The 24007-nt window shown below is 41.3% G+C and overlaps 1 protein-coding gene across 4 annotated transcripts in view; it reads right to left on the bottom strand.

Moving 5' to 3' along the window:
* SEC16B (SEC16 homolog B, endoplasmic reticulum export factor) overlaps nt 1-24007 on the bottom strand; it is a 79640-nt gene that overhangs the window by 40060 nt on the left and 15573 nt on the right. For all 4 annotated transcript variants that reach the window (XM_069065502.1, XM_069065501.1, XM_069065500.1 and 1 more), the window contains 9 exons: nt 19053-19403; nt 16522-16631; nt 15514-15634; nt 14653-14773; nt 12008-12155; nt 10662-10810; nt 8397-8458; nt 7065-7200; nt 5865-6099 (listed from right to left, as the gene is read on the bottom strand). In XM_069065502.1, coding sequence (XP_068921603.1) covers nt 5865-6099; nt 7065-7200; nt 8397-8458; nt 10662-10810; nt 12008-12155; nt 14653-14773; nt 15514-15634; nt 16522-16631; nt 19053-19339 — 1369 coding nt within the window. In that variant the 5' untranslated portion in view covers nt 19340-19403. The remainder of the gene's footprint in view (nt 1-5864; nt 6100-7064; nt 7201-8396; nt 8459-10661; nt 10811-12007; nt 12156-14652; nt 14774-15513; nt 15635-16521; nt 16632-19052; nt 19404-24007) is intronic.

Raw genomic sequence — 24007 nt, 5'->3', positions numbered from 1 at the left:
CAGAATTGATCTAGGAGCAGGGAGGCAGCTCACCAACCTGCTATGAAAGGTCTGCCTCACTGGAGTGGAAGGGAAGCAACCTAGTAGCAGGGCCCCACTCTGGGGCATACCAGCATTAAGATCTCTCCTCCAGGGTGAGTAACTAGAAGGACTCTATTACCATAGCAAGTGAGTAACAAGGCCCCACCTGTGGAGCAGATCAGCAGCTAAGCCCCACAACCTACAGAGGCCAACAGGGAAGCCCTATCCCCCAGCACAAGCCAGAAGGAGAACCTATGCTCCAGAGAAAGAAAACAGCTAAGCCCTGAATCCCAGTGAAAGCCAGTAGTAAGATCCAGAGCCCCAGCACAAAAGGCTTGAGACTGTGCAGGACCAGAACCCAACTCTCACATAAAAACACCAAGTCACCAAAAAGGCGGGGGAGGGGGGAGGAGGGAAGAGCAAAAAAAAAAAAAAGAGCTTGACTATAGAAAGTTACTGTGGTGATGGGGAGGATCGAATCATAAACTTAGAAGAAGACAATGGTGTCAAAATGGCTACATGTGAAGCCTCAAAGAAAAATGTAATTTGATCTCAGGCCCAGCAAGAATTCATGGAAGAACTTTTTAAAAGGTTACTAAAAACAAATTAGAGAAGTATAAGAAAAATTGGGAAAAGAAATGAGAGTAATGCAAAATAATCATGAAAAAAGAGCATGGGAAAAGATATATAAAAATTTATGGAGGAAAATAACTCCCTAAAAAACAGAATTGGCCAAATTTTACAAAAACTCACTGAAGGAAATAATCCCTTAAAAATTAGAATTGAAACTAATGACTCTATGAGACATCAAGATATGATAAAACAAAATCAAAAAAAGAGTTTTAAAAATAGGGGAAAATATGAAATTTCTCATTGGAAAAACAACTGACCTAGAAAATAAATCCAGGAGAGATAATAGAATTATCGGACTACTTGAAAACCATGATCAAAAAAAAATCAATCCTGGACACAATCTTTCAAAAAATTATCAAACAAAATTGCCCTGATATAGTAGAATCAGAGGGCAAAATAGAAATGAAAGAATTCACCAATCATTGCCTTAAAGAGATCCCAAAAATGAAACTTGAAGGAACAGCATAACCAAATTCCAGAGCTCACAGATCAAGAAGAAAGTGCTGCAAGCAGGCAAAAGGAAACAAGTTAAATATCTTGGAGCTACAGTCAGGATTACACAGGAATTGGTAACTGCCACTTTAAAGAACCAGAGGACTTGGAATATGATATACCACAAGGCAAAGGAGTTAGGATTTCAACCAAGAATCACTTACCTAGCAAAATTGAAAGTAATCTTTCGAGGCGGAAAAAATAGATATTTAATGAAATAGAGGACTTACAAGCATTTCTAATTAAAAGAGCTGAATAAAAAATTTGACCTCCAAATACAAAACTCAAGGGAAGCATAATAAGGTAGAAAAGAAACAAGAAAGAGAAAACATAATAAATTCAATAAGGTTAAACTGTTTATATTTCTATATGGCCAAATAATATTTATAACTCTTAACAGCTTTATTGCTATAAGAGCAATTAGAAGGAGTATATGTAGACAGAGGGTGTGGATATAAGGTGACTTATGGGATATTACCCAAACAAAAAATAAATCAATAAAGGGATGAGAAAGAAAATTACACTGGAAGAGGAAGGAGGAGGGAGATTGAATGCGGTAAATAATCCCACATAAAAGAGGAATGAAAGAGCTATTATAATGGAAGGGAAGATAGGGGCTGGGATTGGTGGACAAAGCTTAAATCTTACTCTCATCAAAATTGGCTCAAAGAGGGAATAACATACACAATCAGCTGTATATAGAAATCTATCTTACCCTATAAGAAAGTAAAAAGGGACCAGAATAATAGAAGGGACTGATAAATGGGAGGGTATATTGGGGAAGGTGGTGATCAGAAGTAAAACATTTGTGAGGACAGAAAGGGTACAGAGATAAGAGGGGGGGGATAAATAAACAGAAAATAGAATGGAGGGAAATACACAATTAATTATAACTATGAATGTGAATGAGATGAACTCACCCAGAGAATGGGAATAGATAGTAGAATGGATTAAAAAACCAGAATCCTACAGTATATTGTTTACAACAAACACAACTGAAGCAGAGAGACACCCACACAAGGTAAAAGTAAGGGGCTAGAACAGAATCTATTACGCTTCAGCCAAAGCAAAGAAAACAGGAGTAGCAATCATGATTTCAGACAAAATAGAAGCAAAAAGAGATCTAATTAAAAGAGATAAAGAAGGAAACTATATCTTGCTGAAAGATACCAAAGACAATGAAGTCCTATCAATATTAAGCATATATGCACCAAATGGCATAGAATCTAAATTTTTGAAAGAGAAGCTGAATGAGTTACAGGAGGAAATAGATAATAAAACTATACTAGCGGGGGTTCTCAACTTTCTCCTTTCAGAAATAGATAAATCTAACCAAAAAATAAATAAATAAGAAGTTAAGGAGGTAAATAAAATTCTGGAAAAGTTGGAAATGATAGATCTCTGGAGAAAACTGAATGGGAATAGAAAGGAATATACCTTTATCTCAGCAGTACATGACATCTACACAAAACTGACCAACGTACGATAACATAAAAACCTCACAATCAAATGCAGAAAAGCAGAAGTAGTAAAGGCATCCTTTACAGATTACAATGCAATAAAAATTACATTCAATAATGGACAATGGAAAGAGACATTAAAAATGAATTGAAAATTAAATAATCTAATCCTAAAAAACAAGTGGTTCAAAGAACAAATTATAGAAACAATCAATCAAAGAAATGCAAACTAACACCTGTCACATTTGCTAATATCATAAAAAAGGAAAATGTTGGATGTTGGAGGGAATATGGGAAAGCTGGGATATTAATGCAATGTTGGTGGAGTTGTGAACTGATCCAACCATTCTATAGAGCAACTGGTAACTATGCCCAAAAGGCTATAAAACTGTGCATACCCTCTGATCCAGCAATACTGTTGCTAAGTCTATATCCCAAAGACATCGAAAGTATTGGAAAAGGATCTATTTGAGCAAAAATATTTAGAGTAGTTCTTTATGTGGTGACTAAGAATTAGAAAATCAAATGGATGCCCATCAACTGGGGAATGGCTAAATAAGCTATGGTATGTGATTGTAATGGAATATCATGGTGCTATAAGAAATGACAAGCAGGATGATTTCAGAAAAACCTGAAAAGACTTACATGAACTGATGCATAGTGAAGTGAACAGAACCAAGAGAACATTGCATACAGTAACAGCAATATTGTTCAATGAAGAGCTGTGAATGACTTAACTATTCTCAGCAATACAATGATCCAAGACAGTCCCAAAGGACTAATGATGAAACTAACTATCTGCCTCCAGAGAAAGAACTGATATTGATTGAATATAGACTGAAGCATGCTGTTTTTTACTCTTTCTTTCTTTTTCTTTTATTCGAGTCTTCTTGTACAAAATGTATAACATGAAAATGTTTTGTATAATTGCACATATATAACCTATATCTGATTGCTTACCATCTCAGTTAGGTTAGGGAAGAGGGGAAGGAAGGAGGGATAGAATTTGGAACTCAAAACTTTAAATAAAAATGTTAAAAAAAAATTGGAAAAAACAAAAGCCATTTAATTAAATATTATATAAGCTCCTTGAGGGAAAGGATCATTACTTTTATATTGTGTGTGCAGAGCATCAGACATAGTAGTCATTTAATAAATGCTTTGTGATTGAATAAAAAAAGAAAAGCTTATATATTAACATCGAAGAGAAACTGTCTGATTCATAGTAAATACATAATATACTGTTCCTTCTCTTTCCTCTGCCTCCCCCTGCACATAAGCAAAAGCATTTATACATATAGTACTTATTAATATCACATTTAATCCTCACCACAACCCTGTAAGGTAGGTGCTTTTAGCATCACTTTTTTTCACTGTTTATTTTTTTAATTATTATTTATTTTTAAATTCTTTTCTTTTTAAATTTTGGGTTCAAAATTCTCTCCCTCCCTCCTACTTCCTCCCACACCCACTGAGAAGGCAGGCAATATATATTACCCCATTTTTACAGATGAGGAAACTGAGGCAAACAGAGGTTCAGAGACTTACTCAGGGTCATACAGCTAGTAAGTGTTTGAGCCTGGATTTGAACCTAGGTCTTCCTGACTCCAGGCCCAGTGTTCTATCCACTGTACCACCCAATTGATTATTTCCTCCACCAATTCTTCCTCCCCTTCCTCCACTTCCCAAGAACCAAGAGTCCATAAGGCTATTGCTTTTAAACTCTAGCAGCTGGTGACCATTCTTAAGATGTAGCCAAGTCAAACATCCTTGACCTTAACAAAGGCCAAAACATCTCGGGGTCTAAGACATGAAAAGCAGAGGAGGAAGTATCAGCGCTATAACTTTAATCCCAGTACTGGACTTACCTGTTTCCTCAAACAAGCAAACTGAAAACAAACGGGCCCGGGGACTACAGATACAGGGTTGATTTGTCAAATTAACAAGGATAAAGGCTACACGCTCTAACAGCTATGTCAGGGATGATATTCACACCTCTCTAAGGCTGAATCAATCACACCCATGACTCCATGAGAGAGGAAATGGATCTAACTTTTTCTTAAAGTGTAGATTCATTCAACAAATATTTATTGAACAGTGGATTGTGTAAGGCGCTGTGCTAGTTTTACCCATTATTTCCTCAACACTAGGAAATTTGTCATTTGGGGACACTAATGAGCTAATGAGCTAATTTTACCTCCAAGTGTAAAGAAATTGATCATCCTAAACAGCTCCCCATTTAGTCCTTTTAGAGAGAGAGAGAGAGAAAGAGAGAGAGAGAGAGAGAGAGAGAGAGAGAGAGAGAGAGAGAGAGAGAGAGAGAGAGAGAGAGAGAGAGAGGCAGTATGGGATTATGGCTAGAGAGCAGGCCTCAGTCTCAGAGTCAGGAAGACCCAGGCTTAAGTCCAGCTTCTGAGATATACTGTTTGTGTTTCCCTAGGCAAGTCACTTAACACCTCACAAATTAATATCACACAGAGTCATAGGCACTCTAAGAAGCAGCTGACCTGTGGGAAAGAAAAGAAGGAAGGAAGGCAGGGAGGTAGGAAGGAAGGAAGGAAGGAAGGAAGGAAGGAAGGAAGGAAGGAAGGAAGGAAGGAAGGAAGGAAGGAAGGAAGGAGGGAAGGGATAGAGGAAGGGAGAAAGAGAGGAAGCAAGGAAGGGAGGAAGGAAGAAAGGAAGGGAGGAAGAAAGGAAGGGAGGAAGGAAGGAAGGAAGGAAGGAAGGAAGGGAGTGATTACCATGTAAAGAAGCTGAGGGTTTGGTCTCTTAGGTTATCGATCCTACCTTGTGCTAACCAAAACCTGTAACCTTTTATATGACTGGACTATTGTAATCATGAGACTCCAACACATATTACTGTTAGAGGAATCCCTATAATGTCCCCCCAATATTTTAAAAAAATTTTTACTAAAGCACCCCATTGTTGTTGTTCACTCATTTCAGTCATGTCTGACTCTTCTTGATTCCATTTGGAGTTTTCTTGGAAGAGATACTGGAATAGTTTGCCATTTCCTTCTCCATCTCATTTTATAGATGAGGAAACTGAGGCAAGAAAGGTTAAGTGACTTGCCCAGGGTCACACAGCTAGTAGGTGTCTGAGGCCATATCTGAACTCAGAAAGATGGATCTTCCTGACTCTAGGCCTGGTGCTGTAAACACTGCATTACCCAGCAGCCATCTAGCAACCCACACCATGTCTAGACTGCTTTAAAAATAAAACACCTTGTGGGATTTAAGCATAAAATTAGAGATTACTTGCCTTCTTTCTTCCATAGAAGAGAAGTTTAGTGAACTTCTCAATAATCTGCGCTGGTGTCTGTATGCTGGGCGGAATCTCACCAGTGAGCAGGTTGGGTGTCCCAGAGCTTGGTACTGGCCAGTCATCATCAGTCAAGTTGATCAGGTTAGCTACAGGGGCTTGTCTTTTATATTTCTCCAGTTTCTTGCAATCTTGTATCAACAGCTCGGCTACATCTGACCCCACCATTGACTTCAGAGAAAAGAAAATAGATTATGAAGCCGAGAGCAAGAGCCCGGCAATGGCCTAGGTTGGTCCTAATCTGTGGTTCGGGCTAAGAAAACAATGACACAGGGGCGGCTAGGTGGCACAGTGAACAGAGCACTGGCCCTGAAGTCAGGCGGACCTGAGTTCAAATCCAGCCTCAGATACTTAACACTTACTGGCCATATGACCTTGGGCAAGTCACTTAACCCCAACTGCCCTCCAAAAAGCAAAAAGAAAAAAAAAAAGAAAACAATGACACAGGGGTCTTGCCCTTTCTAAGAGACCTATATAATAAGAGAAAAGTTATTTCTTCCACCTTCCTCTACCCCACCCCACTCCTACCACACATACACATACATTTGCACAGGAGCAATGTTTCTCATAAATCATTTGAATGGCCATTCTTCAGCATTCATCCCCACTAACACTGCTAACAATAGTCATGGCTTCTCTGGAAGATAATCAGGAGTAAGAGAAAAAATGATAACTCTTTTGTGGGGTTGTTACCAGGCAGGACCATCATCCATAGTCTAGGGCTCATATTTTAAATTGGTGTTTGTGTGGTGCAGAGGATAGAGGGTCAGCCTTGAGGGTCAGAAGATATGGGTTCAAGTCTCATCTCTGACATTTTCTAATTATGGAACAAGAGAAAGTCACTTAACTTCTCAGTGACCCAATCAGCCTTCTAAGACTCTACATAACAGCTGTTACCAGCCTCTATCAGTAGAGGGAGTCCCCACACCAGGAGTTCCCTAGCCAGATGAATTCACAGATCTAGACCAAAAATAACAATAATTTATATGCACTCCTTTTCTCCCAAAGCAATTCTTAGTTTCTGACATTTTGCCATAAATATCCATGAAATTAACTCAGTTTTATCCAAACCAGAAGACTCGAAATCCAATCCTTCCATTCCCATCTGCCCTAAGTAGGGCTGCTTTTCCACATACTCCATTCTGCCGACAAAGGAGTACCAGCAACCTCCAGAGCAGGGCCAAGTCTCTACCCCTTGGCGTCTCGGCCTTGGAACTCAAAGCTGCCTTCTGCTGGCAAAACAGCATCACATCCACCTTGTGCAAATCTTCCCTGTGGGGGCAACCCAAGAAGTAGAGTCAGCCACTGGGAGTCATATTCTAGAAGGCTCAAGAGAAGTGTACTTAGGATTCTCTATAAACTGATGAAAGATGCGTTAGGGAAGGAGATTAGGGCCTGTCATGGATGAAGTCAACTAATGGAGTGGGGATTTCTCAAAAAGCCTGGCCACATACACCCAGCAGGGAGAAGTCTGCCTACAAGGAAGCTGACATCTCAAGGAAAGAGGCCGTTCAAGCTAAAGGGATCTAACCACTATTTTCCAGATGAGTAAACTGAGGCCCAGGGAGGCTAAGGGACTTGCCTAAACTCACCAAGCTAAGTAGCAACAGAGATGAGATATTAATCTAGATTTCCTGGTTCACAATTCTGTGATCTTTCCATTATTCCCCTATAGTCATATAGAAAACAAGGGTCTTATTCACTTAGAACTGAAGAACACCCCATAGCCATAGAAATACATTGCGTGAGGGGTGGCTAGGTGGCACAGTGAATAGAGCACCAGCCCTGGAGTCAGGAGGACCTGAGTTCAAATCCGGGCTCAGACACTTGACACACTTACTAGCCATGTGACTTTGGGTAAGTCACTTAACCCCAATTGCCCTCCAAAAAGCAAAGAAGAAATACATTGTGTTGGTTTTTTTTTCCTCTTGGAATGCATATTGAGCTGAGAGAAATAATCACTGAAACAGAGAAGCTCCAATTCAATCCTACAGAGGGCAGATGTGCCCACTCACACCAGTCCAACTATTAAATTCCATCACTCGTTTTCTCCCTAGTGGAAGTCAGGCTATTTTTTTTTAAACATTAATTCACTTGTTGGCAATTTCCCAGATTCCACTCTGACAATGGTGCACTATTCTAATATCCATCTGCTGTCATTCATATCGAGCCCTAGAATTTCCTTGAGGTGATCTCTGAAAATTTAATTGATTTTTTTCCGTAGGTGGTCTCTTCCTTTTAAGCCTACGTTTTCTTGTTCTCTTTAGCTACAAATGATGAAATCAATACAGACAATGACACATTTGGCTCTGTCCTGGGATACAAAAGAGTTTGCTTCATTATCCATTAGTGAACGTTTTCTTCAAGGAAAGTCGAGTTAGAGAACAGAGAGCAGCCCCAAGAAACACGTGAGCCGTGAACACAAGGAACAGACCCCTAGCTAACAAAGATTTACTCAGGAGCTTTACCTGATCAGAGGTCCTGAGAAAGCTCTTAGCTCTTCTTGCTCCTCAGTGTCATTAAGGAAAACCTGGAAAACAAAAGATTTCCTCTGCCCATCTAATGTCCTGCTCTGTCTGGGCCAGTGAGGGCAAAGGTTTTGTCCAGTCTCCCTTAGCCAAAGAGAATTTTAAAAATCATTTTGGATCATTTCTGCTGTTTAGGCAAGACCATCCTATCACAAAACGAAATGCTAATAGAAACAACTGGCCTTTTAATAAATGGAGATGGTGCATTGTAGAAGGAAGAATTTGATATAAGGAAATCTGGGTTCAAATTCTGGTTCTGTCACTTAACTTAGTAGCTGGTTGATAGGATTATGGGTTATAGCTGTTATAGACAGATGAAGCAACGGGCAAGCCACTCACTCTATTGGCACCTCAGTTTCCTCATCTATAAAATGGAGATACTAACACTTATACAATTCACCACAAAAGGTTGTTGTAGGTTGAGTTTTCCAGAGTTGTCATTTTCAATGAACTTTGGTGTGAGCTATTATTATTACCTCAAATGTAATGGGCAGGACAGGCAGTTAAAACTAGGTACCTCCAACTTAGGCTCATAAGATCTCAGAGACTTAGATGAACTGAAGCAAAGTGAAATTAGCAGAACCATTGTATACAGTAACAGCAATATTGTACAATGATCAACTATGTGTGAATGACTTAGCTATTCTCAGCAATGCAATGATCCAAGACAATTCTGAAGGACTCGTGATGGGAAAAAAAATGCTATCCTTCTCCAGAGAAAGGACTATGGAGTCTGAATGCAGATCAATGCATACTTTTTCTTTATTTTTCTTGTGTTTTTTTATCTGTGTTTTATTTCATAATATAACCAACATGGAAATATGTTTTGTATGACTGCCTATGTATAACCTATATCAATGCCTTCTCAATAAGGGAGGAAGGGGAGAGAGGGCAGGAGAAAATTTGGAACTCAAAAAATATTTTAAACAAATGTTAAAAATTTGTTTTTACATGTAACTTGGGAAAAATAAAATATTAAATTTTTAAAATAAAATTAAATGGTTCATGTTAAGTAACTTAAAAAAAAAGACCTTAGATTCCAAACTGAAGGACACTTCTGGTACAATCCCTTCATTTTATAGATGAGAAACATAACTAGCAAATGGAAAAGCCAAGAGTTGAACACAGGTCCTCCAACTCAAAATTCAGAATATTTCCCACTGTACCATGTTTGAAATGAAGCATCCTGCTTCCTCTTCCCAAGCCTTACTATAATCACAGTTTCTTATGATAAAGATCTGGGCAAGAAATTCAAATTCCAGGGCACTCAACTAAGCTGTAAAGCTTACCCAAGAATGGAACTCTACACAATTCAGTTAATTGTGATACAGAACACCACTAAGCTGTAACATGGACTCTCTATCCAGGGAAGAATGAGGTACATTTCTGTGTGAGGCAGCATGCTGGTGGCATATCAAGGGAACACTGGAGCTAAGCTAGTGTGGTATAATTGATAGAATGCTAGCTTGGAGTCAGGGAGATCTGGATTCAGATCCTGTCTCTGATGTTTTATAGTTGTATAGCGATGATCAAGTCACTAAAGTTTTCAGTTTTAATTTATGAAACTGTAAAATGACAGTGGTGTAGTGGATAGAACACCAGGTCTGGAGTCAGGAAGTCTCATCTTTGTGAGTTCAAACCCATACTTGTGTGACCCTGGGCAAGTGACTTAACTCTTTTTGCCTCAGTTTTTTCATCTATAAAATAATCTGGAGAAGGAAATGACCAGTATTTTTGCCAAGAAAATATCAAATGGGGTCAGAAAGAGTTGGACACGGGGTGGCTAGGTGGTGCAGTGAATAGAGCATGGGCCCTGGAGTCAGGAGGACCTGAGTTCAAATCCAGCCTCAGATACTTAACACTTATTAGCCGTGTGACCTTGGGCAAGTCACTTAACCCCAATTGCCCTGCTCTCCCCACTCCAAGGAAGGAAGGAAGGAAGGAAGGAAGAATAAATCTTTTTTAAAAAAAAAGTCGGACACGACTGAAGAACAAATGGGCCAGGCACTGTGCAAAGCATTTTACAAATATTATCTCATTTGATGAGCTATAAACTGCTTTCTCCCTATTTCCCATGAAAGCAGATGAACATAATCTCTCTACATGGTCAACAATTCAGACACAGAAGGGTGTAGGGAGGAGTTAAAAGCAGGAAGGTACCCAGCATGTCTCCATGACATGGGAGGGGGGCTCTAACAATTTTACCTCCAAACTGTGCACTTCCACAAGCGCTGTCTGCCCCTCAGCCGGATGGTTGGGGCACACTAGTATCAGTTGACCTCCTGGCCCAAAGCACACCGGTGTGTGAGCCACAAAGAACTTCATGGGATCCACAGGACCAACGGATGCATCTTCTAACCAGAGATACACCAGGATAATCATTGTTAGACACTGGTGTCTTGGGTTATAAAACATTTTTATGGAAATGACAGCTGGGGCAAGATTCTGGATGGGCTAGAAAAACAGACAGGGCCTTAGTATCACAAGATGAAAGGACTGAGAGCTGGATGGGGCTGGGCTCTAGAAGGGGTTTGTTTCTTTTTTTACCTTTTTGTATCATTGACCCCTTTTGCAGTGTGATGACATCTATAAATGCTTTCTCAGAGGGGAAAAAAGTGCTTTTAAATGCACAAAATAAAGTGCATAGTATTACCAAAGAAATCAATTATGTTGAAATATGGTTAACAAAATATGTTTATATTTATATTAGACATGACTCCTTGAGTTCAGGGACCCTTTTCACCTTTCTTTGTATTCCCGATGCTTAGCAGAACACCTGGCACATAGTAGGTGTTTAATAAACGCTTGTTCACAGAGACCAAGTTTAGAAGCCCTGCTCTAGAACCTCTATAGACCAAACCTATTCCAAACATGTTACAAGGTTTAGCTAATCAGTCCTAAATGATACCCAACAAATTCTTTCTTCCAATGAGGAAGAAAGATACAGTTGCTACAAAACATGCAAAATCAAAAATCAATGAATTTTAAAAAAATAAAAACATGTAAAACCCCTGGTTCTTGAGATTCCATTTCTCTGAGAATTCATCATCCCAGAAAAGTCATTTTGCTTTGTGCGTGACCTTCACCTTCCCCACCCCTTCCTGATACCTCGTCTCTAGGAGTGTCCTTTTAGATAGACTTTCCTATATAAGTAAAAAAACACCTTTTACTATCTCATTTCCCAAGTGGACCACCCTTTAAAAGCCAAACACAAGATTTCTGGAAGCAGCACCAACCTCTAAAAATCAACAATAATGGTCTGCATTATATGGTAACTAGAGGACAAGAGATGGAAACCTCAGATTAACATCATATTTTAAATCCAATCTATGGAAGCCTATGAGATCAGCTAGTTAGCGAGATTTATTAGACTTCTACTTTATGCCAGATTCTATTGCAGGCACTGGAAATACAAAGAAAAATAAAAAAATAATTCCTGCCCTCGTGGAGCTTATATTTCACTAGGGAATTCAAGAACCATTTATAAAAGAGGCAGGTGACAGGTCTCTCTAGCTGAGTCCAGCTTCTTAGCAGACCCATGTTGCTGCTACCTGTCTGAACAGGACTCCATGTCTTCAAAGGGGTGGGGTCAAACTGATCAGAAGAATCCAACATGTACTGGCTGAGCTCGTAGCTGCTGGAGCTAAGACCTGACTCCTTATATTGCTGGAGCAAACTGGACTCACCCACCAATGAAATCTGAAAATCCAAAAAAAAAAAAGTGAACAACCAATCAATAAACATTGATTAAGCAGCTACTGTGCTAAGCATTGGACAGTGGAAATTCATCAAGAAGATAGGACTGCACCCATTGACTAGATTATTGCAGAGGCCTCTCCATCCTGATGGCTCTTTTAAGAGACCCAAAATTCCAATTCCTTAATAAATACAGTGATAGGGAGAGGATTCATTGGTAAGAAAGGCATTCAATCCATCGTATTTACTGAGTTAGGCCCTGTAAATCAGCTGTGCTAAGCCCAAACAGACACTGGGGCTGCTAATCTATACATAAGAATCCCTGTGGGTTTTAAAATATAATGTTATCTATGATTTATTGTATTTTCATTTATTTTCTTAAATAGTTTTTAATTTATTTTGTCAAATAATATTAAACTATTTTGTTAAATATTAAATTTATAGTTATTAAACATTTTCATCTGGTCCTGGCCACAATTAGGATTTGAACCAGGTTCAGAACACAATTCAGGAGTAGGTCATTTGTAAAGGATATAGAACCATAAGGCATAGACCTTGACTTTGGGAAACTTACAGCCTAAATGAGAAAATAAGACCAACACACCTGAAACCACATAAAACAGACTAGGAAGAGATCACCACATCCTTTGGAACTTATTATAAGAACCATAGGTCTGCGGAGAGGTCCACACTAGCCAGGGTAGATAGAAAGTGTGACTCTGTCTGCCTACCTAAATTAAAATATTCCAATAGCTCACAGATCCCTGAGAGGAACAAACTGTCCATCTACATGAGTTCAAGGGCAAGAGGCCAATTCAATTTATCTCAACAAACATTTATGACATGCTTATTAGAGTGGTTCTCAAAAAGTTTCCCATAACACTGCCACCATATTGCCATTACTCTGGATTCTTATTAAGCATGTCTCAGATTGTAGAATTTACATAGTCAAGGGCATGTATCTGTATTTCCCAACTCTCTCTAGGCTTCCCTTTCATCACACAGGTAATAGTACTGTTCTGTGAGCAAAAAAATAAGTTCAAGAGCCCCTGGCCAACTATGAGCCAGGACCTCTGCTAGGTAGGCCCTAGAAATACAAAATGTCTCTGCCTTACATCCTACTGGAGGAAAAGTGCCTATACACAGCTAGCAACAGTTTTTAAGTGTTTACTATTGATATTTGTCCTTTGTTTTTGAAGAGGATCAATGAATTGGATTTAAGTGAGGCAGAATTACACAGAGTCCTCAGCCTCCCTCTCCCTTCCTGGATCATTGAATTCCAGTGGCAGGACAAAAGTCAGGATGATCGGCAATGACCTGGGACGCGGTGGATGACCCTGGCGTCTCCTATGCCTGACCAAGCTCCAAGCGCTCCATGGGGCCTGCTTCAGCTGCCTTCATGGCCATTGGAACAAACTGTTCTCATTCACCCATTCCACCAGGGAAAGTCTTCACGTGGTTGGGGCAGACAGGTTTGAGCCCTGTCAGCTGCCATCAACTGGTTTAACCTGTCTGCTGAGATGGTTTGCCCAGGAGTGACCGCTGCACATGCTACAGTTTCATGGAGCCACAGGTAAGAGTGTTGGTGAATCAGGTAGACACCAAAAGCCAAAAAGCAGCCCTAAAAAGGGCTCAGCAAGCCCTCACACCAGAGGGGCCAGCCCTCCTGAATACCCCATACTGGTGGTACCATAGTATATAGAGGGCCGGGCCTGGAGTCAGAAAGACTCATCTTCCTAAGTTCAAATTTGGTCTTAGACACTTACTAGCTGTGTGACCCTGGGCAAGTCACTTCACCCTGTTTGCCTCAGTTTCCTCATCTGTAAAATGAGCCAGAGAAGGAAATGGCAAACCACTCTAGTATCTCTGCCCTCCCCCAAAAAAAATCCAGATGGGGTCATGAAGAGTCAAATACAACTGAAACAACTCAACAACAGCACTGTCCAACAGAGACCATGCTAAACTCTGATGATACAAAGAAAGGTGTAAGATGGTCCCTGTTCTCAAACAGCTCACAATCTAATGAAAAACTGAGCATAGAACAAAACGAAATCTCAAGCGAAAGAGGAAGGTTTGTTGTTGTCCAGTCAGTTTTCATCTGTGCCAAGTCTGCATGACCCCATCTGGGATTGTCTTGGCAAAGATACTGGAGTGGTTTGCCATTTCCTTCTCCAGCTCATATTACAGATAAGGAAACTGAGGCAAACAGGGTTAGTAACTTGCCCAGGATCACATGACTGAGGCCAGATTTGAACTCAGGAAGATGAATCTTCCCTCCAGGCCTGGCACTCTATCCTCTGTGTCACTTAGCTGCCCTGAGTAGACTTTACATCTGGAATTTAGAAACAGAGGACCCTGATCAAGCCAAACATGACCAGAGCTCTGCAGAATTGGCTGCTTGAGAAAGACAAGAAGATGCTGTACACTGAGAATGAAGGTAGTAGCTTTCTAACCATAACACCTCAGGTCAAGAACCTGCATGTCACAGCAGGTGAGTTACCTCACTGAGCCTCCTGTTGACGCCTTCCAACGTGTTCTGCTGCAGGCCCTCTTCCCCTGGCCTTTCTTGCCCGATGGAGTCAGAAACTGGAGTTTCCTTGTACATATCATAACTTTTAGACCTGCAGCAAGGGGGACAAAGCCTGGTGAGAAACCAGCAAACAAGATGGCACCTTTGCTGGGGCATTATAGGACAAAGGGAGAAGCAAAGGACCCTAGCTCTAAAGAGAGAAGGGACCTCAAAGCCCATCTAGCACAAGACTTTCATTTAACAGATGAGGAAACTGAGGTCTACAGAGATCTGGTGCCCTGCCTAAAAGTCACAAAAATTAATAAACATCAGAGATTGAGCTTTGGATCTACATTCACTGATTCCAGAGCTGGTGTTCTTTGCATTATACCACTGTATCTCTAATGAAGACATTCTCCCTCATTGGCCTTTATAACATCGCAATTCAACAAATAAGAAAAAAGCCTATTATCTGCTTGGTGCAGTGACCTGGAGAAAGTCCAAATCTTCTTTATTGGCCTAAGTAGACTCAAGTAGTCTTCAGTTCAAATAAAAGGACTTAGATTTGAGAGGGACTCAGCGGGGGAAAGACACCAGCACAGATGGGTTTCTGCCCTCTTTTCCTTTTCTCTGACTCCCTGGACTGTTTCCACTCTTCCATTCTTCATCCCAGAGGCCAGTTTGATGGTAACTCATCTTTGATACTACTGGACCAGAACAGAATGAGCATCCTAGACCCAGATCATGCCCAACCATGAGAACGTTACAGAGAACAAGTCAATTCAGAAAATAACAATTAAGGACAAACTGTGACTAGACCAGGGTAAGACCTTCCTTTGTTGCCACACTTACCGAAACTGGATTTCACCATTTGTTCCAAATGGGCTGCTCTGTCTTTCCTCATGGTAGTTACTGTAGGGGTTTTGATCCCTATAATCTCCATGTTTAGTGTAGGGATTCCCCTGCCTTGGAACTAGATCCAGAAAGAAAAAGAAAATGAAGACAGTTCTGTTTTGTGAGGGGTCAGAGCTTACATGCTTGCTTTCTCAGAAGCAGGGTACCTAAGCAATGCACCCAGAAATGTATTTGAGAGGCACGAAGCAGAGTTGTTTGAATGAGAAGGCTGGAGGTGCCAGCTTCCGACACACAATTCCTTATCCCCCACAAACTCTTAAGAGCACAGAATTATACAATGAAGGGGAGATGGAGGTGGGATGTATGTGTGTCTATGTGTGTGCAGGCATCACCAAAACAGACTCCTTCTCCTCTCCAACTCTGTCACAAGCTGCCTGTAACACCCACCCACCCACAACTGAATGTGCTACTCACCTATTTGTAACTGTGGAATTGAAAATTTTCCACATGTGAACAATAGCTAGGGAAGTCTCACCCGTAAAGCAGGATCTCTGTATTTATGGGATATGGGATGAGTTCTAGTCTTCTGAAGGAAATTATAGTGAGGACCACTGGTTTAGTTAATGAGAACACTGTATAATAATGAGACAAAGGTCAAATATTTGGTTCCCATGTAGTCTGGCTGCCCTCTGCTCTCAGATTTTGGTATTGGTTATAAAAACTACTAGGGAAATGGAGCAGTACAACTTATCTCCACTAGTACATAAATAAATTAAGGGAGATATCTTAATGATGGTGGATCAATAGCATTTTCTTAGTAGACAAAGGACAGCAACTCCCTCTCTGGGTCCATTCCTCAAGATCAAGAAATGCAGATATCTGGTTTCCTTCTCTTGGGTAGGTTACCATGGCACAAAACTGGCGGGCATGGTTATATTGATGAATTCCAAGTCCATCCACCTATCTGGGCCAGCACCAAGTCCCAAAGACCTATCCCGTCCATACCTTGCTCTTCTGTCAACAGTTGAGGGTGTCCATGATAATAACTTCCATATGTATACTCTTCCCTTGTGCTTGTAGGAGGGTGGTTCTGATATGGATTCTCATATCCTGATCTGAAATTATCACACACACACACACACACACACACACACGCACACATGCATGCACGCAAAAAAAAAAAAAACCATTGAAAGAAGGCACAAGTCAAGATGAAGAGAAGAGATGATCATTGAGCACTGGAAAAAGTTGGCTTCAAAGCAGGTCTGTGACTCAGAGGCAGGGATCATGGCCTGAACAAAGTTCAGGACCAAGGTCAGAGCAAGACCCAAAGTCAGAGTCCAGGAAAATTTTAAAGTTTCAAGGGACCTTAAAGATTCTCAGGAAAACCCCCCTCATTAGGAAAATAAGGTCCAAGGAACTGAAATGACCTTTCCAAAGTCACATTAATGCCATTAAAACTAAGAGGAAGAAAAAAATACTTTGCTTACCTCTACTTCCATGCAAGTCCAGGGTGTTTTATAAAATTTCTTTGTAAAGCCTAGAGAGCACCACAGGGCACCAGAAGGTGGAGCCCACCAGATAGGTTGGCTTCCTGGATCTTATCCTCTATATTGCTGCTGAACCCTAGGAACCCCTAGGACTTTCCACCTATCCTACTGAAGGACCATGAGCCTTTTCATCCACCTAGAAGCTAAGCTATAGGTGGGGACCCCCTTCACTTTGTTGTTTTTATTCCTAGCACTTAGCTGAGTATTTGAAACACAATAAACATTTAATAAATATGTTTCCATTCAATTTTCATTTCATTCTTTTCCTCCATCGACACCATAAAATGATGATATCCTAGGAGACCTTATACAGGGATGGGGGACCTGTCTTATCCTGTATAGACCCTGTCTGAGACCATTCAATTCAATTCAATACTGTGCCACTGGGCACAATGATGTATGAGGAGTCAATTGATGGGCATATAAAAAATGAGGAACTGAAATAAGGATTTAGGTCAAGTCACTTTAAATGTGTTTATCTTCCCCTCCTCAGTCCTTAACCTGCCATTCTTTGGAAACTAACAGACCAAGAAAGAATGAGAAAAGGGAGATCAGTCACTATTCTCACTCATCTCGAGTATGAATATTGCTTTGTTATTTGCCACAAGTGTTTTGAAATAATTTCAGCTCATTGAGTCTGTGGGCAAGTTACTAGCATACCACTATAACTGCCATCTTCTCCTATTTCTTTCTCATATAGAAAAAACCAAGAAGGGTAACTTGGGTGTAGGCCACAGCCTACGATGAGTCATAGGCAGGACATGACTAGGATTTGAGAGTCCAAGAACCTCCAATCTGAAATCAGCTTACTCAAACCCTCTGCTTTCTGAATTTGTAGCAGTTGTTATTTATTTCTGATATCTGATATTTTCTGAAGTTGCTGAAATGTCAAGAAATTAATGATGTCACCACTCAGGTCAGACCAGCCTACTGTGGGAGAGGTCCTTTTTTTTTCCTGGAATGCCAGGAAGTAGAACTGTAACTAGAGTATAACAATCAAGGCTTTGTCCCAGGGTGCCAAAATTTGGAGGGCACCTATGGCATTGAGTCCCTCAGCAACCTAGAAACAACTGACCTTAGCACCTAGTTAGCAAGAATTTTCCCCCTTTGGTCTAGACTTGTGATTTTGTATTGATACAAGAAAAAGTCTTAGTCTTCGAGGGCACTGAAATGCCTAGGGTCACACACCAAAGGACAGGTCAGAAGTGGTACCTGAACCAGATCTACCACAGACTTCCAAGGCTGGCGCTTTATCTACCACTATTCTGCTTCTCTCCATTAACAAGACTAACTAGTTTAAAGAGAAAGCTACCAAATGACATGCTCCCTCCCTGCTTGCTGACCCAGAGTAGTCAAACTCTAGTAGAGACTAAACTGTTCTGGCCACACTTAGCAGCAACCTTTTTGGTATTCTAAGGTGTCCCCTTCCCACTTTAGCTCAATGGAAATTAATCTTAAAAGTTGGGGGTGGGGAGGGTAAGAATACATTTCATGCCTGGGAGTGTTTCATGCTGCTTACTCTGGGTACAAATATTGTTAAGACTCTGCCTAGAATAAGGGCCTTTCAGTAGACTAGAGAGTTGTCATTGGGATTCCCAGACAGCAGGGCTCTAACTTCCTATCTGACTGCCTCAGTGTCTTCCGATTCCTAGTAAAACCTTTATTATTGGTCACATGACTGTAGGCTTACAAAGGGGCTGCAGGGGAAGACATAAGACAAAGGAACGGGTTGAGTTCACAGCCATTTATCTTCAGTCACTGTAACCAATTTGGGAGCAAAAAGAGTTTGGCGCAGACAAAGGGGGGGGGGTGTTGCCAAGGAAACACAGTACGGAGGAGGATAAAGAGTGAAAAGTAAATGAAGAAAGGAAGTCTTTCAGCCTAGCCTGTTCAAGAAACTCTAGCTATCAAAATCCTATGATTTAAATAATTTTTCACTACTTTTTAGGAGATGTCAATGCTAGTTCCACCCAAGTCTAGACTTACCTGGGATATAGCGGATTCGGATAACCACCTTCATAATACTCATTTCTAGAATGAGGCCTACTCTGATCCCCTGATCTATATGGATGGTTTGTCCACTGGTAGTCTGCCCACTGATTTGGCCATGGTAGAGGGCCCCCTCGAAGGTCTGACCACTGGTAGAACTTCTCACCACTTTGCTGAGAATGAGGGATCATGGGTTTGTGATAGCCCCCCCTCTGAAGCCCCTTAGGCTGTGCTGCAGGCCTCCCTTGGGGCTGAGGCTGTGAAACAGGAACCCAGGGTTCCATCCCTGGCTGTCTCAGAGTTTCTCTTGAGTTTTAACTGAATCAGTATGGCAGCCGCTTTATCTCCCTGTGGACAAAAGAGAGAACGATAGTTACCATCATCATTTGTCATCATCCTCATCCTCCTCCTCCTCATCAAAATTTAAGAACATGCCTACACATGGTCCATGAACAAAAAAATTAGCCATCTTGACCTGCTTCCTAAGACAGTCTTTCAGATAGATATAAAGGACATTCAGACACCTAAAAAGTGCGGAACAAACATGTGAATTAAGTAACTTGATAGACAATGATATTAATCATATTTAGAAACATTAAGAGAAACAATAAGCCAGTTAATGGAGCAGGAACCATGGGAGCTGACCATTTAAACAAAATTGATACAAGTGGAAAAAAAATCAATCTACCAGATGCATTATACCATACATCTGTTCACACTGGCATTCATTCATTCATTCATTCATCCATTCAATTCATTCAACATAAAAGAAAGGTCCTGTGGAAGATACAAAAAAAATTTATTTCAATATGAGCAAGGCTATTCTTTAAGTAGAAAGAAAAGAAGCCTCTTCCCCAAAAGATATCTTTCCTATATCCCTAAGTAACTCTCTAAGCACAGATCCTCCTACTTACTTCCAGCAAAGGGAAAAGCTGAAAGGCATGCTCATTCTAATAATAGCTAGCATGTATAAAGCTGTATAACAACCTTCAGATGTGGGTGCTATTATTAGGCCCATTTTCTGATGAGAAAACTGAGATCAACAGACTTTAAGTGACTCTTGCCCAGGGTCACACAGCTAGTAGACAGGATCTGAACTCAGGTCTTTCTGAATCCAGACACAGCACTCTATCTACTTGGGAAAGTAGAAAACAAATCCTCTCCAGAACAGCTGATTATCCCTCATGTTCCATTACTCAAGTTCCATTATTGGGACTCAAGACAGTATAAGACTAACTCCAACCCTCCACCTTCCAAGCTTCTCTATTACTGTCAAAGGCAACACCATCCTCGCCATCCCCAAGGCTTGCATCCTGGGAGTCACTCTTAACTCCTCACTGTCTTTGATCCCCACACCCCCATATCCAATCTGCTGCCAAGACCTGTCAAGTCCACTTTACATTTCTTGACTATTTCCTATTCTCTTCTATGGCTCTGCCACCATTCTGATTCAGACCCTCATCGCCTCACTACCACATTATGACAATAGCCTGCTGGTGGATCTACCTGCCATGTCTCTCCCCACTACAATCCATTTTGCATTCAGTTCCTAAAGTGATTTTCCTAAAGAACAGGTCTGACCATGTCACCCCTGTATCCAATGAACTCCAATGGCTCCCTATCACCTCCAGAATCAAAAATAAAGTCTTCTGTTTGGCATTAAAAGCTCTTCATAACCTAAATTCTCCCTACATTTCCAGTCTTTTTATGTCTTACACCCCCTTCAGTCCAGTAACCCTGTCCTCCTTGGTGTTCCACAAACAAGACATTCCATCTCTCAACTCTGTTTATTTTCTCGAGCTATCTCTCGTGGCTGGAATGCTCTCCCTTCACCTCCACCTCCTAACCTCTCCAGCTTCCTTCAAGTGCCAACTAAAATCCCACCTCCCACAGGAAGCCTTTCCCAGTCTCTCTTAATTCTAGTGCCTTCCCTCTGTTGATAACTTCACATTTATCCTGTACATCATTTGTATATGTCAGTTTGCTTTTCTCTCTCCCACTAGATTGTGAGTCCTGGAGGGCAGGTACCATCTTTTACCTGTCTTTACATCTTCAGTGCTTGGCACAAAATAGGAGCTTAATAAATATTTAGTGACCGACTGCCTCCCCTTCAATATCTGGGAGTAGATCCCATCCTTACCTAAAAAGTCTGCTTTCTGGATACTTGGACCATCTCAGTTCTGATCCTCTCTTCTCCCTCAGGAAGCATTTCAGGATTGCAAAATTCTGATCAGTCTAGTCCAATTTAATCTACCCTTAAAACTCCAAGCATAAGATCAAGATTCCCACCAGAGCTAAAAGTCAGAAGAATGAATTTAAACAAAGTGGGCATCCTCCACGTATGAGAAGCAGAAATGCAAAACTTAGCAGGGAGCAGTGGAAATGCACTCCTGGAATGTCAACAAAGGACTGGCATGGGAACTCTTAGGTCTGTCTAAATGCAGACCCCTTCTTCAGTTACACTCACAATCTGAGGCATTGTCTAATCAGAACCACCCCCTCTCCATCGCCAAACAAGGTGCAATGAAAGTCCTTTGTGTCAGACCCACAGAAAGCAGCCACAAGGACTCTGAATACAAAGAAAGAGCTTTGAGCACCTCCAGAGATTCTGCTGGGCTCCATGCTGTTGGAACATAGTAGGATCCCTATGATCACACTTCTTACCTATAGTCTCCCTAAAATTTCCACTGGACAGACCCACTACAGTCAAGAAATCAAAACATGTGTCATCCTTTGCCAAAACAACACACTGCCCCTCCCATCTATTGATCAGGAACTGATAATCAAATCAACATGACCACTGCTTCTGTGGAGGGCATGACAATCCATTGCCCTCTGCCTCCACTTGGAATCCCTGTGATTACCGACTGTAGGCTGCCACGTCTAAAAAGCTCCCTTCCCTGGCCACCGTTCCTTACTTGTTCAAAATCCTTCATATCAGTCCCTTTCCTGTTGTTTGACATTGTCTCATTCTACCTTTCTTTTCCATTGTGCCCCCTGGAGTCCCATAGTACAACTGATAAACTGTTCTTAAGAATAGACCTGTGCCCCCCTCCAGAAATTACTTTATAAAGATCCTGTATTTAATGTTCCACATACATGTTGTTCTCCCAACAGAATGCAAGATTCTTATGGGCAGGGACTTTTTTCCGTCTTTGACTTTGTATCTCTCGTGCCTCGGATAGCTCCTAGCCCAGAATAGGTGCTTAATAAATGCTCCTTGAATTAATTACTTAATTATTCTGATGAATAAAGCACCGCATTGAAGGAAAAGAATTCAAAAATATTCACGAGCCTGTCCAAGGAGAAGTGATATAGACCCGGGCCCTACCTATACACAAAAAATAAATGACAGTCCTAGAGTTAACATTTCAGAGCTGGCTGTTATAGCAGATCCCCTGCCAAAGCCAGGACAAAGGGCCCAATATTCACATAACATACCGTGCCATACACCAGCTCGGATCAGATCCCCACCTTCCTTGGAATGGGTCTGTTTCTCCTTTACTAGAAGAAACTGTCAAAGTCCAGCTGCCACATACACTGATAGTTTGTTACCTGTCCCCTGACTCTCACAGACTTTCCAAGTTACCTTTACAACTGCCCAGCCTCTACTGAACTGATTAATCAGGGCAAAGTCCAGGCTGGCTCGCTGCCTCTGGGACAACCTGTCTAGAACTGTTTACTCAGAACCCTGTCAGGTTCCCTGCTCTGGGCCTGAGCTGTTCAGGTTCATGGAAAACATCTAAACCCTCCCAGCAATGGAGTGAGTGAAAAAGTAGCCTCCAAAGCTAATTCGGCTGCCCCCTACCACCCTTTCTTTGCTTTCATCTGAACAGACTGATCCCACTGGGAGGACTGTCATCTGGTTTGAAAGAAAGTGTTTGTTGTTGCCTTTTTTTCTTTCGCTTTTCCTTTCGTTGGGTTCTACTGTATTATTTAATCTGTTTTCTTCAGAGACTCTGATAAAAATGCCCACCACAAGCGCAAGTACTTGAAAGGTCTTTTAATAAAACTATTACACATCCTCTCCCATGGAAGAGCTCCCCTAACTTGACATAACTAGAGACAGAAGTTGTACTTTTCAGTCTGTGTTTCAAAATGCTCAAAGAAAATGGAATCTCACGTTCCAAGGAGGGACTGATCCTGTTACTTCTACTTCTTTTGTCTCATGCTATGACATGGTCACTCTAAGCACAAGGAGTGCCTTGGGGGGAAAGGGCAGACACACACCCCTCCTCCAAGGACCTAACTTATCTCTTAGCTCTCTTTCACAATCTCTGCAGAAGAAAGGGGAAAGTAGCCAAAAAGGCTGGGGATGTCTGCTGGCTCACTTCTATAGAGCCACATGGAGGGGCAGCTCCTCCCACAGGAGTCCAAACCAGTGAAATAATCTTGAGCTTCCAGCCCCAGTCACTGAAACCCATTCCCTGGGAGGTACCAAGGGGCAGCCCCAGACCAACCCATGCACCTTCTAACAGACCCTGCCATTAAGACAAAACAGAGTCTTCTTTTTGTTCCCTTAACAAGGTGCCAGGAGGCATGTCCATACCCATTAGGGAGAGGTGTGGATGAGCAAGGATTCCAAGCAAAGATTACAACCTTGTAAACTAAGCAAGATATCCTCTGAGACAAGAGCAAAAGAAAGGCTAGAAGAAACTTTAGGGAGGTTTTGAGGTATAGAGTGAGGAGAGATGAGACAGTTTATGACAGACAGGGTCAGTATTCTCAATAAAGCAGGACAGCCTGGAGAGAGAGAGAGAGAGAGAGAGAGAGAGAGAGAGAGAGAGAGAGAGAGAGAGAGAGAGAGAGAGAGAGAGAGAGAGAGAGAGAGAGAGAGAGAGAGAGAGAGAGAGAGAGCGAGAGAGAGAGAGAGAGAGAGAGAGAGAGAGAGAGAGAGAGAGAGAGAGAGAGAGAGAGACAGAGACAGAGACAGAGACAGAGAGAGACAGAGA

The sequence above is a fragment of the Petaurus breviceps genome, unplaced genomic scaffold, assembly GCF_028583685.1.
Source record: "Petaurus breviceps papuanus isolate PSGF00001 unplaced genomic scaffold, PetGlider_PUasm1.0 90692, whole genome shotgun sequence".
Classification (NCBI taxonomy): Eukaryota; Metazoa; Chordata; class Mammalia; order Diprotodontia; family Petauridae; genus Petaurus; species Petaurus breviceps.
This window is presented reverse-complemented; position numbering and strand designations above follow the sequence as displayed.